General features: G+C 38.0%; 1 protein-coding gene across 1 annotated transcript in view; it reads right to left on the reverse strand.

The window, feature by feature from the left end:
• Positions 1 to 928: 928 nt before the first annotated feature.
• DPYD (dihydropyrimidine dehydrogenase) overlaps positions 929 to 13,707 on the reverse strand; it is a 931,708-nt gene continuing 918,929 nt past the window's right edge. Inside the window, exons 22-23 of the mRNA XM_069598442.1 lie at positions 5,549 to 5,689; positions 929 to 2,375 (exon numbers count right to left, since the gene is read on the reverse strand). Of these exons, the coding sequence (XP_069454543.1) occupies positions 2,205 to 2,375; positions 5,549 to 5,689 (312 nt within the window). The 3' untranslated portion in view covers positions 929 to 2,204. The remainder of the gene's footprint in view (positions 2,376 to 5,548; positions 5,690 to 13,707) is intronic.

Below are 13,707 nucleotides of genomic sequence, written 5' to 3' on the forward strand. Positions count from 1 at the left end.
GCGGTGGTTTAGTTGCCAAGTCATGTCTGACTCTTGAGACCCCATGGACTGTGGCCTGCCAAGCTCCTCTGTCCATGGGGTTCTCGAGGCAAGAACACTGGAGTGGGTTGCCATTTCCTTCTCCAGGGGATCTTCCCCACCTAGGGATCGAACCCAGGTCTCCGGGTTGTATGCAGATTCTTTATCAGCTAAGCCACAAGGAAAGCTCAAGAATACTGGAGAGGGTAGCTGATCCTTTCTCCAGCGGATCTTCTTGACCAAGGAATCGAAACTGGATCTCCTGCATTGCAGACAGATTCTTTACCAACTAAGATACAATGAGACTGCATTTAATTTGTTAACACATGAAAGGATCTGGAGGTTTTTATGATGGTGGAGAAATATGATGGGACAATCATGTTCGCAAGTAAAGTAGCATAACACCCGAAAAAGTGAGCAGGGATGTCAGATGACCCATTAGGAAGTTATCACAAGAGCTGGATAATACATGCTAGAGGAATGAACTATGGCAGTTTCTACAATTTAAAGCTGGGGAAAGCCTTGGGGAATGTTTTAGGAGTAAAATTATTGGACATGGTAAAGGACTGGATGAAAACAGGGAAGACAAAAAGTAGGAGAAGTAACTATTTTGACTTTTGAAATTGAGTTTAAAATGCTTAATAAATACAGCAAGTGGTCAGATACATGGATAGAAGTCCAACTTGGAGGTATAGATGTTAATATCATCTGTACAGAAGGGGTGATCAATCAGCATAGAGGAGTGGGAAGAAGTCTCAAGGACACCTTCATTAGATCTGAACTAACTTTATTATATGTATTACTGAATGTGAATGGAATTTACAACAGAGTTAACCCCAAACTACTCTACCTCAAAATCTAAATGGTTGACATAAGATTGTATTTGCAAAAGAGACAGCAAATGACCACGTTATTTAAAATGCTTTATAAAATTTTATTTAATATTATTTGATCATACAGATTTTGTGGTAAATGTGCATTTCTAAAAGTGCATAATCAAACATTTATTTTTTTCTTGATCTGCATTTGTCATAGAAAGGTGCTATGGATGATTACATGAAGATTTACTACTTATGGATTCATATTAAAATATTCCACAAAGAAGAGATAAACAAGTTTATAAGATGCTATTTGCTGATTTTGAAAATAGAGGAATATAAAAATATTATTTGGCAGTAACAGAAAATACCATTTCTTTTTTAATTACTTTCAAATTCAACATGAACATTAAAATAAAGAGTTGGTAAAGTGGTATCACCCATATAATATATATTACCCATACTGTATTTCTCATTCTTGAATAATGAAGCACATGACCCCACTTCTGTATAATCTGTGCTATGTTCAAACATTAATTGCTGGGATCATGAAGGTGACTATATTAGAAGCAGATAGAACAGATCTGTGCATAGCAAAAGAGTGGCTTTAATCAGAGTTCCATCCTAATGTCTTATTTTGTTAGGAACATAGTTTAAATATTTAAAGAAGAATGTCATGTTGATTCATTGGTAGCATTTGGACACCCATCTCAGGCCTGAGTGGTGAATAGCATAGCTTGATACAAATGGTTACTGAACACTCTCACCTTCAGTACCCAGTTACTTCAGTGAAGAGACCTTAACGAAAGTTTCCCAAAACCTCATTGGCTTTCTTTTCCTACCACAGTAAATAATTATTTGACTTCATCTGAGCTTTATGGAGCTAATTGCTTTTGCTTAGAAATAGAGTTAAAATTAAATGTAATTTTTTAATTATAAAATGTTTCCTTGGAAACATTTGTTGTAAGTTAAATTGTACTTTGTTCTAAAATACTTAATTTCCCTTACAATTAGAAATCAAAGACAGAACTCAGCATAGGGCAATTTGAAAAGTGTAGCATTAATTGCTACAAAAAAGTTAATTTTTTCATAATGGACAACTGATGGTGAACATCCAATTAACTGCTACATAGTTATATTGAACAATTCTGCTCAGAAAAAAGAATTATTCTATTTTATGACCATTAATTGAATGATCACTGGAAGCAGACATTTTTAAAATTTAGAAATTTCTTTAGAAATAATCTTTTTTTAAATTTAGAAATTATATGTTTGAATTTAGAAAAAGCTGAGCATAATGATCACAATTGAAAAGATCAGCATAAGTAGGTGACCTCGAAGTTCACTGCAACTGTTTCACAAATCACCTTAACACACAGGATTCACAGCCAAGGGCAAGCCTCTCTTTGGTTCGTAAGGTGTTGTCCTGGAAACCATTTTGATGCAGTCGATAATAGGGCAGACGGAGAGACACAGGGTACAGCCTGTACAAGTGTCAGTAATGGTGGGCAGGTGGGTTTCAGGATCAAACTGGATAGCCTGCAAACAGAAATAAAGAGCCTTGCTGTCACTGCCCACAAAGGGCAAGAACGCCCCTATTTTAGCATCAACGTTTTTCTCCACTGCAGGAGAGCTGCACTTGGAGACAGCTATGCCCAGACTGTGGTGCAGCTATAGCAACAGTTGAGCTGCTAGAGAAGAGGGGGGAAAAAAGACAGGAAAAAAAATCTTTTTAAATTAGAAACACGATGTTTAAAATTTCTTAGAGGTATTTTTCTTGCTTTGTGCGAGGAAAATATTTCATAACATAGTAACTCTCTAGTTTCCTGCGCTGTGAGCAGAGTGTGGGTCCTGCCAGTCTGACCATGACCTGGTGGGTCAGCTGTGGGCAGGGTGCTTCCACATCTTTTCACACTCCTGGTTCTTGACAGTGGAGAAGTGTCACTGTCAGATGAGGCAATGAATGCACTTGTTTGGGTTTTATATTATGGGTATAGTGCTTACATAAAGTCAATAGAAAAAAAAATTAGCTTAAGAGCCAGCTTTCAGGTTTGAGGGTTTCCAAGCTGATTCTAGGCATTCCTCCACCACCAAGGGGAAAAGCACTGAAAGACAGGAGCCTGGACACCTGGCTTCTGGTCCTGGCCCGACACTCTTCGGCTTGGAGAACCAGGATAAAGATTTCAGTTCTCAAACTGCTCATGATTTTGAGAAACTCAATAATTTATTCCTTTCTCCCTGCTTCTCTCTCATCTTTCTCTCCTTCCTTTCTTTTAACATGATTTAATTTATAATATGGTGCAGCAATTGAACAACAACAATCTGTAAAATGCAATGAAAATACCTACTGTGAAATTTACAATTGAGATTTTTATTTAAAGTCATGATGACTGTTTGCCTGTTATGGAAACAACAGACAAGAATTTCCATCTAGGAAAGACTTCAGGGCAGCTACACGGGGGCCAGAGAGGACTTGAGGGCTCATCGAGAAGTCTCTCTTGCAGAACAAGTCAATGTTTTTACTCAGACTGCGTGCTAATTTGGAGGGATGAGTGAGGGGGCTGGGAAAAATTACGAGGGTCAGTAAGCTCCCACCTCACCCCAGATACTCCTGGAGGTCAAAATCTTACATTTTCAAATAACTACTGAGTTCTGATTTTTTTTCCTGTGTCATATACAACATGTTATAAAATCCAAATAAAGTATTTGTTATGTTTAAGAATTTCCCTCCCTCAAATAAGGTTCCTTGCAACTTAATTTTTTTCTCTTTTATGAACATAACAAATTAAAATGGTCTCAGAGTAAATTATGTCAGAGTGCTTAATATTTTTTAAAAATTCTGAGCTTTAAGGAAACAACCATATATCTGAACAAGTACTGTAGCTATGACAAACCATTAAGAAATTTGGTCTAACCAAATTGCTGCCATGTTTTGTAAAACAACATCTCAGATGACTGTTTAAATGAGTAAAAGCTATTCTCTTCCTTATGTACCCTTTTATAAACAGAAATCCAAGAAACAATTGATGAAAATAAAATAATACTTACAGCTTAGAAATTTTACACTTTGAAATTTTGCAAACATGTAAAACTTCACATTTATTTGAAGATTTTGATTTTCTATTTTTTAATCTTTGAGAGACGGAAGAGCCAAAGGAAGGCTTTTAAAAATCTTTTTTGAATGCATACCTGCAATCTCCCCCCTCACTAATAAGATTATTTTTGCTGAAGTTTTGCCAAGGCTACAATTCCAAGGTGGGAGTCATGACCTCTAAAATTTAAGATGTTAGAACTCTGGTGCTGTGATTTTAGTGTTAGAACTTCCTGATTTATCTCTGTTTGGTTAATGAGAGGAAAGATGAAATGAAAATGAATATGATATGATTCGTACTTTCAAAATAACTGCTAGAGATGTTTTCAGGTGTAGAAAAAGAGTAAATACAATGGGTAAAAATTGGGTATGGAACAGTGTTAAATTAAGGATAAAGAGGTTTTATAAAAATGAAACATGTCTGTCATACCTCTATTAGGTGGTTAGAAGAATACATAAAATCATATCACAAGCAAATAGGACCTTTTTCCAAGCTAAATAAGGTAAATGAAATATAGTTTTTTTTTTTTAATGGCCCATTTTATCTATCTTGAAAATTCATTAATCATCTTAAAGGGATCTTATTTTTACTTTATTATACTTCTTTATAGTGTGAAATATTTAATGAAAACAATATTATTCTGTAGTTCTTAACCTACAGCTGAATGTCCACTTTTTTCTTCATTGTTCCATGGCAGACTCTCAGCTGAGGGCTCAGCAACAGGGAAGAAGCTTTGGGCTCACTTTATGCGGTAGGAACACAACTTGTTCAGCTTTTCCAGCTACAGAAGAATTTCGGGTCCCAACCAGCACAACTAGTTGGTGGTAAAATGCTTTTTCTTTCTAACTGTGGTAAAAGCCCTACCGACACTGAATGGAAGAGCACAGAAGGAAGCCGGTTCTTTCAGGATCATGGAAATAAGTGGTGGTTCTTCTCCCTTCTTTCTCCTTTAAGGTATGATGCTTCCTTATGGCCACAATTGTGTGAATTGTTTGAATTTTTCCTTCCAATTTTATGAGTGATGAAATGACACTAAAACAATACTGTGCATTGAATGGTGGCATCAGTCATATGAGTTATTAGCTTCCTTTTAAAAAAAATCACTAGAAAAATGGTATGGATGAACCTGTTTGCATGGCATGAAGACAGATGCAGATGTAGAAAACACAGGTGCGGACAAGCGGTGAGGGGAAAGAGGAGGTGAATGAACTGGGAGACTGGGATTGACATATCTGTACTACCACGTGTCAAACAGAGAGCTAGGGGGACCCTACTCTACAGTTCAGGGAGTTCAGCTCAGTGCTCTCTGGTGATCTAGATGGTGGGACAGGGGAGGTGTGAGCAAGGTCCATGAGGGAGGGGATATACGTACATATAAACTGATCCACTTTGTTGTAGAACAAAAATTAACCTGACATTGTAAAGCAACTGTTACTCCAATTATAAAGGAAAATCACCACTGTGCTATGAATGCGAGAGGATGGAAAGCTATGTCACTGCTGAGAAGCAACGTTTGGCATGTCTGGTCTGAATCCCACACTTCACAACAAAAGATGCTTTCTGCTACAAAAGCCAGAAGAAACATGCCTCACAGCATCCTAACAACAGCATGATTCTTACCTGGTAGCCAGAGTCATTACAGGTCATGTAGCATTTGCCACAGTTGATACACATCTCTTCATCGATCACAGCCACAACCTGCTCCATGTTGCTCAGTTCACCATATGTTCCAAGGTACTGCAGAGCTTTTCCAATCACATCCTAAAAGATAGGCAGCGGATTACTTACGGGGCTCATTTTAAAATATTACTGTGTTATGACTAATATCGGTCCAAATCTCCCTGTCTTTATAGAATGTTGCATTATCTAACTTAGAAGATTTTAGATACTGTAGCTCTCATGGATATACTTTTTATAATTGTAGCTTACATACTTCTGTCTCCTGAAAGATGGATCCTCTCTATATATCTAGCTCAGAAACACAAGACTTAATTCATTGCATTCAACAGGTTTTCCACAAATGATCTAAATCAATGTTTCTGCGGGCAGGAGAAATGACACATTTTCAATGCTTGTGGCTTCCTTTTCCTCAGGTTTGGACTCTGAATGATCCAAGTAATGAGGAGCAACAAAGGGAAATGCATTGATACTAGAAAATGTTAGACTGCTAGGAATGAGAATAAAAATGTGAACACTATGCATTTATAGCATGGCATTTGAAGTCTCAGTTCAGTTCAAAAAAATGCTTTGATGGCATACCCACCTGTCACGTTTTGAAGAGTTATTTCATTATTTAAAAATTCTAATTTATGTTAATTAATTAGGTTAATCTAGTAGCTAAATAAGATGCTTTTTACTATTAAAGAACTAGGATTTTCTTCATTCACTGTTGAAGATTCTTCATGCCGTTACACATCTTTGTTCTTCGTATTAATTGGAAGTGTGCTTAATATGTGAAGCACAGAAGATGTTTCATCAACAATAAGAAACACTTTGTTTCATAAAACAAAACAAGAGAATGTAACAATGTTTGTCAAATTAGTATGCTGTCAAGATTTTCTGCTTCTGTTTTTAACTTAACAAGACAATCTTTTGTTTGAATTCAAGGTCCATGTTCAAGGAGGTTTCACTCTTATTTAAAGCCATCTTCTGATATTCTCTTTGGTATTTTATTTCTTGCTCTTCTTTTTATGACCTTGGTTACCCTTTTTAACTTTTTTTTTTTTCCTGTTTCCACTCTAAATGACAATATGCTCATGACTTTGAGCTTTCAAACTGAAACAAAGCTTACATTATTATCTACTGTTTATTGGTATAGCTCTCAAGGAATAAGAAGATCAGAAACTTACTGTCTTTTACTATTTTCTTTTCAGGGTGCTGAAGATACAATCTCAACAATCTCACTGTCTGTTTGTAGGGGGCTGCCTGGGGTCCAAATCAATATCTCCGTCCTGAGTTTCTCTCACAAACTTAAGATCTTTATCAGTGGCATGATGAACACCATTCCTAGAATTTGGTACAATAAACTCACCACTCACTGAACTTTTCATCAACATCACAAAATTGGATCTTCCTTCTGATTTCCTTAGTCATAGAAACACTGTTAAGATTTCTTCGATCACCGAGGCTTGAAATTTCAGAGTTGCATTTTACTTCTATTTCTCCCTACTCCAATATCTCAATGGTTGCCAAGTCTTTTGAGTTCTGGATTTGCAAAATCTTTCGAATATTCTTTCCATGTCCACTATAGTCTTTAACCACTATTAATTAATTTCCCATTACTTCTAAGATAGTTACAAGAGCCTACACAGTAAGTCTCATCATTATATTCTCCCTTTCCCATCCTATCTGATGCAGTGTTGTCGTCTTAATCTGTGCTGTATAGCACAAGCTAAATTTCCTACTACCTTACTAAAAAAAAGAATAAATCTACTGAATTAAATACAGTTTCACATTTAAGTCTAGCATTTAAGGCTTTCACTGGCATGCCTTTTTTGGGCTGATTTCTCACTTTCAAACACCATGTGCTTTAGCTATACTGGACACATGTCCTGTAGTGAACACACTTATCAATCAACTCTTCTGGAACCTAATTTTATCTTGGGTCCTCTGTCCAGAATACTCTTCCTTCCCTTTTTTATTTTGAAAAATCTTGTCCATCCTTCAAAGACAGCTGACACACCACTACTCCAAGAATATTTCCTCAAGCTTTCCTTCTTTTCTAACCAAGAAAGGTGTGATCTCTCTTTTCCTCTTTCTCTTTTTCTTTGTCTCCTACCTCTTTCCTTCCTACACACCCACAATGGCTCATAGTATTTTATCTATTATGTGGAACTAATGATTATAGATTACTTTGAGTTCTTACCATGTATTGGGCCAGTGCCATAATTTTAAAACATTTTCTCACTTAAATTTCACATATATTATAGAGGATGAGGTGCCTAACATTTAAGGTATAAGAGTAAGTAAATGAAAAAGCAGGCATTCAGACTAGTGCTGCCTAATTTCAAAATCTATGATTGTAAGCACTCTGTTATGCTGACTTATCTGTTACTTCTCTGTTTAGCAAATTCTGCTTCACCGTATACATATTTCTATATTTGCTTCCTATATGCAGTATTTTACTAGGCTTTATTCATCTCTGTGTCACATGTGGTATATCTTGCTCCTGAGATAACTGAAATCTAATGGGTACTTGAATATTTGTTAAAATAAGTGCATCTTTCATTTCTTTATATATTAAATATATGGCAAAATATTAGGCTAAAATATTAGTTTTATTACACCTAAAATATTAGTTGTATGGGCCTAAAGCTATTTGTCAATTTATTAATTTTTTTAAAAATATGAGATTCACAAAACGATTTGAGTACTTTTTTAAAACCATTTTTTATGGGAGGATAATTGCTTTACAAGATTGTGTTCAGTTCAGTTGCTCAGTCGTGTCCAGCTCTTCGTAACCCCATGGACTGCAGCAAGCCAGGCTTCCCTGTTCATCACCAACTCCCAGAGCTTACTCAAACTCATGTCCATTGCGTCAGTGATGCCATCCAACCATTTCATCCTCTGCCGTCCCCTTCTCCTCCCGCCTTCAACCTTTCCCAGCATCAGGGTCTTTTCCAATGAGTTAGTTCTTCACATCAGGTGGCCAAAGTATTGGAGTTTTAGCTTCAGCATCAGTCCTTCCAATGAATGTTCAGGACTGGTTTCCTTTAGGATGGACTGGTATGATCTCTTTGCTGTCCAACGGACTCTCAAGAGTCTTCTCCAACACCACAGTTCAAAAGCATCGATTCTTCTGCACTCAGCTTTCTTTATAGTCCAACTCTCACATCCAAACATGACTACTGGAAAAACCATAGCATTGACTAGACAGACCTTTGCTTTTTAATATGCTGTCTAGGTTTGTCATAGATTTTCTTTGAAGGAGCAAGCATTTTTTAAATTTCATGGCTGCTGTCACCATCTGCAGTGATTTTGGAGCCCCCGCAAAATAAAGTCTCTCACTGTTTCCATGTCTGTTTGCCATGAAGTGATGGCACCAGATGCCATGATCTTAGTTTTCTGAATGCTGAGTTTAAGCCAACTTTTTCACTCTTCTCAAGAGGCATACAGATTTCTTAGGAGGCAGGTAAGGTGGTCTGGTATTCCTGTCTCCTGAAGAATTTTCCACAGTTTGTTGTGATCCACACAGTCAAAAGCTTTGGCGTAGTCAATAAATTAGAAGTAGATGTTTTTCTGGAACTCTCACTTTTTTGATGATCCACCTGAACTGCCTCTTGAGAAACCTATATGCAGGTCAGGAAGCAACAGTTAGAACTCCACATGGAACCACAGACTGGTTCCAAATAGGAAAAGGAGTATGTCAAGACTGTATATTGTCACCCTGCTTATTTAACTTATATGCAGAGTACATCATGAGAAATGCTGGGCTGGAAGAAGCACAAGCTGGACTCAAGATTGCCAGGAGAAATATCAATAACCTCAGATATGCAGATGATACCACCCTATGGCAGAAAGTGAAGAGGAACTAAAATCCCTCTTGATGAAAGTGAAAGAAGAGTGAAAAAGTTGGCTTAAAGCTCAACATTCAGAAAATGAAGATCATGACATCTGGTCCCATCACTTCATGGGAAATAGATGGGGAAATAGTGGAAACAGTGTCAGACTTCATTTTTCTGGGCTCGAAAATCACTGCAGATGGTGACAGCAGCCATGAAATTACTCCTTGGAAGGAAAGTTATGACCAACCTAGATAGCATATTCAAAAGCAGAGACATTACTTTGTCAACAAAGGTCTGTCTAGTGAAGGCTATGGTTTTTCCTGTGGTCATGTATGGATGTGAGAGTTGAACTGTGAAGAAGGCTGAGCGCTGAAGAATTGATGCTTTTGAACTGTGGTGTTGGAGAAGACTCTTGAGAGACCCCTGGACTGCAAGGAGATCCAACCAGTCCATTCTAAAGGAGATTGTTCCTGGGTGTTCTTTGGAAGGAATGATGCTAAAGCTGAAACTCCAATACTTTGGCCACCTCATGCAAAGATTTGACTCATTGGAAAAGACTCTGATGCTGGGAGGGATTGAGGGCAGGAGGAGAAGGGGACGACAGAGGATGAGATGGCTGGATGGCATCACCGACTCGATGGACATAAGTCTGAGTGAACTCCAGCAGTTGGTGATGGACAAGGAGGCCTGGCGTGCTGCAATTCATGGGGTCACAAAGAGTCAGACACAATTGAGCAAGTGAACTGAACTGAACTGAAAGGATGTTGGCTATTTGATTAACAATATTATGTTGGTTTCTGTCATACATTAACATGAATCAGCCACAGCTATACATATGTCCCCTCCCTCCTGAAGTCCCCCCCACCGCCGCCCCCGCCACCGCCATTTCCTACCCCATCCCACCCCTCTAGGTTGTCCCAGAACACTGGGCTGAGTTCACTTTGTCACACAGCAAATTCCCACTTGCTATCTATTTTCCATATGATAATGTATATGTTTCCATGCTATCCTTTCAATTTTTCCCACTGTCTCCTTCCCCCACTGTGTCTACAAGTCTGTTCTCTGTTTCTGTGGAGAGGTTAAAGCATCTGCCTTCAATGTGGGAGACCAGGGTTTGATCCCTGGGTCGGGAAGATCCCCTGGAGAAGGAAACAGTAACCCACTCCAGTACTCTCGCCTGGAGAATCCCATGGACAGAGAAGACTGGTAGGCTACAGTCCACGGGGTTGCAAAGGGTCAGACATGACTGAGCAACTTCACTACACTATACTTTACTGCTACTCTGAAAATAGGTTCATCAACATCATCTTTCTAGATTCCATACACATGCATTAATATACAACATTTGTCTTTTGCTTTCTTACTTCTTCACTCTGTATAATGGGGCTGTGTTTACCCACCTCATTAGAACTGACTCAAATGTGTTCTTCTTTATAGCTGAGTCCTTGGAAGAAAAGTTATGACCAACCTAGATAGTATATTCAAAAGCAGAGACATTACTTTGCCGACTAAGGTCCATCTAGTCAAGGCTATGGTTTTTCCAGTAGTCATGTATGATTGTGAGAGTTGGACTGTGAAGAAGCCTGAGTGCCGAAGAATTGATGCTTTTGAACTGTGGTGTGGAGAAGACTCTTGAGAGTCCCTTGGACTGCAAGGAGATCCAACTAATCCATTCTGAAGGAGATCAGCCCTGGGATTTCTTTGGAAGCAATGATGCTAACGCTGAAACTCCAGTACTTTGGCCATCTCATGCAAAGAGTTGACTCATTGGAAAAGACTCTGATGCTGTGAGAGATTGGGGGCAAGAGGAGAAGGGGACGACAGAGGATGAGATGGCTGGATGGCTTCACTGACTCAATGGACATGAGTCTGAGTGAACTCCAGGAGTTGGTGATGGACAGGAGGCCTGGTGTGCTGCAATTCATGGGGTCACAAAGAGTCAGACACGACTGAGCGACTCAACTGAACTGAACTGAATATTCTATTGTATTGATGTACCGCGATTTCTGTAGCCATTCATCTGTCAATGGACATCTAGGTTGCTTCCATATCCTAGCTGTTGTAAAAAGTGCTGCAACAAACACTGGGGTCCGTATGTCTCTTTCAATTCTGGTTTTCTCAGGGTATTTGCCCAGTAGTGGGATTGGTGGGTCATATGATAGTTTTTTTCCTAGCTTCTTAAGGAATCTTGAATACTTCTTTAAAAACAAAATAATCATAATCAAAGAATCTGGGTATGTTTAATATTTTCTGATACTATTTTAAGTCAGTAAATGGATGAGGTTCTTCTATGACTGTAAAAGATAATATGTGATAGAAAATAAGTTTTTCAGTCTAGTAAACAACCCAGTCAAAATGGTTGCTTCACTGGATTAGAGCATGACTTGACTGAAATAATCAGTAAATATTCAAAAGATGATTAAATAGGAAACTCCCTAGAAAGCAATCCATCCTATAAGGTTTATTCCAAAGAAACAATGCATATTTCTAAGAAATGTTATGGTAGGAAGAAAATTCACATTCTGTATATATCAAATACGTTTTTTGCACTTTATTGGAGAATTGTTCTTGTCATTTATTAAAACGCCATTTTTTAAATGTGAAACTAAATAAAACAAAGACTTTGGAGCCTCTAAAGTTATTAACACATGGTGTTAAATTGAGTCATTTGCAGTGATCTGATGAACCTCGAGTACATCACACAGAGTGAAGCAAGTCAGAAAGAGAAAGAAAAAGAATGTATATTAATGCATACATATGGAACCCAGGAAAACAGTAACTGATGAAACTATTTGCAGGGCAGAAGCAGAGATGCAGACATAGAGAACCGACATGTGGGCACAGCGGGGGAGGGGAGGGTGGGATGAATTGAGAGGGCAGCTCTGGCATACATACATTTGTGTTCGTGCAGTCACTCAGTCATGTCCAACTCTTTGTGACCCCCTCAACCATAGCCTGCCAAGCTCTTTTGCCCATGGAATTTTCCAGGCATGAATACTGGAGCAGATGGCTATTTCTACTCCAGGGCATCTTCTCAAGCTAGGGATTGAACCCACATCTCCTGTGTCTCCTGCATTTGGCAGGTGGATTTGTTACGACTGAACACCTGGGAAGCCTATATAAACACTATCATGTGTAAAATAGATAGTTGGTGGGAAGTTGCTATATAGCAGAGTGAGCTAAGCTCAGTGCTCTGTGACGACCTAAGGGGTAGGATAAGGGAGTGGAGAGGAGGCTCAAGAGGGAGGGCATATATATATACTTATAGCTGATTCACAGTGTTGTACAGCAGAAACTAACACAACATTGTAAAGCAATTATTTCTCAATTAAAAAGAAGTCACCTCTCTTTCATCATAGTTCTTAAGAAAATTATATATTATATATCTTTTAATCTAAAAAATGATACAAGAATGACAACTATTTTAAATTATTTTGGAAAGAGCATAAAAGAAAATTAATTATCATTCTATGCAGTGGAAAATGTGGACGTTTGTTTAAACTCAAAGCTTCCATGTAGTACTGTCAGCTTACGAAAACCCTTGAGTCCACATTCTGGAATTTGGAGTTTGCTGAAAGGTTCATATAATCAGTGAAGCACATATGGCTAGTCTAGTCCCTGTTGGGCACACATCTGCGGAGATTAGGGAAACTACATTCATTATTACAAGTAAGGTATCGCTATACAAAGGTCACGTGATATGCTATAGTAATCCCTGATTAGTGGAAAAGTTTGGTAAAACATCTGCTTGCAATGCAGGAGACCAGAGTTTGATACCTAGGTTGGGAAGATCCCCTGGAGAAGGGAATGGCAACCCACTCCAGTACTCTTGCCTGGAAAATCCCATGGACAGAGGAGCCTCGTAGACTACATTCCATGGGGTCGCAAAGAGTCGGACACAACTGAGCGACTTCACTTATGTATGAATGTGTATGTGGGAAAAAGTGATGCTAAAGTATAGATGATACATTTGATTTAAATATCTGTTCCCAAAATTAATGTTGGAAAAGAGTACAGAATTCTAGAATCACATCTTTGTCAATTAATTATTTGTTTGGGATAATCAAAAGAATTTTGTAAAAACAGATCAGTCAATATTTCTCTTTAATACAAACTTTAGGATCAAAGAATGAAGAACTAGAGGACTCACACCTCATCTATCTGAAACAGCCAATATTTAAATTATTTGACATAGGTGTTTAATTACTTTACTATTTCCTTTTCTGTACTGTTACCAATGTCACAAATTCTTATTTTTTATATCAGGTTCACTGC

This window comes from Ovis canadensis, chromosome 1 (assembly GCF_042477335.2).
Source record: "Ovis canadensis isolate MfBH-ARS-UI-01 breed Bighorn chromosome 1, ARS-UI_OviCan_v2, whole genome shotgun sequence".
NCBI classification, from domain to species: domain Eukaryota; kingdom Metazoa; phylum Chordata; class Mammalia; order Artiodactyla; family Bovidae; genus Ovis; species Ovis canadensis.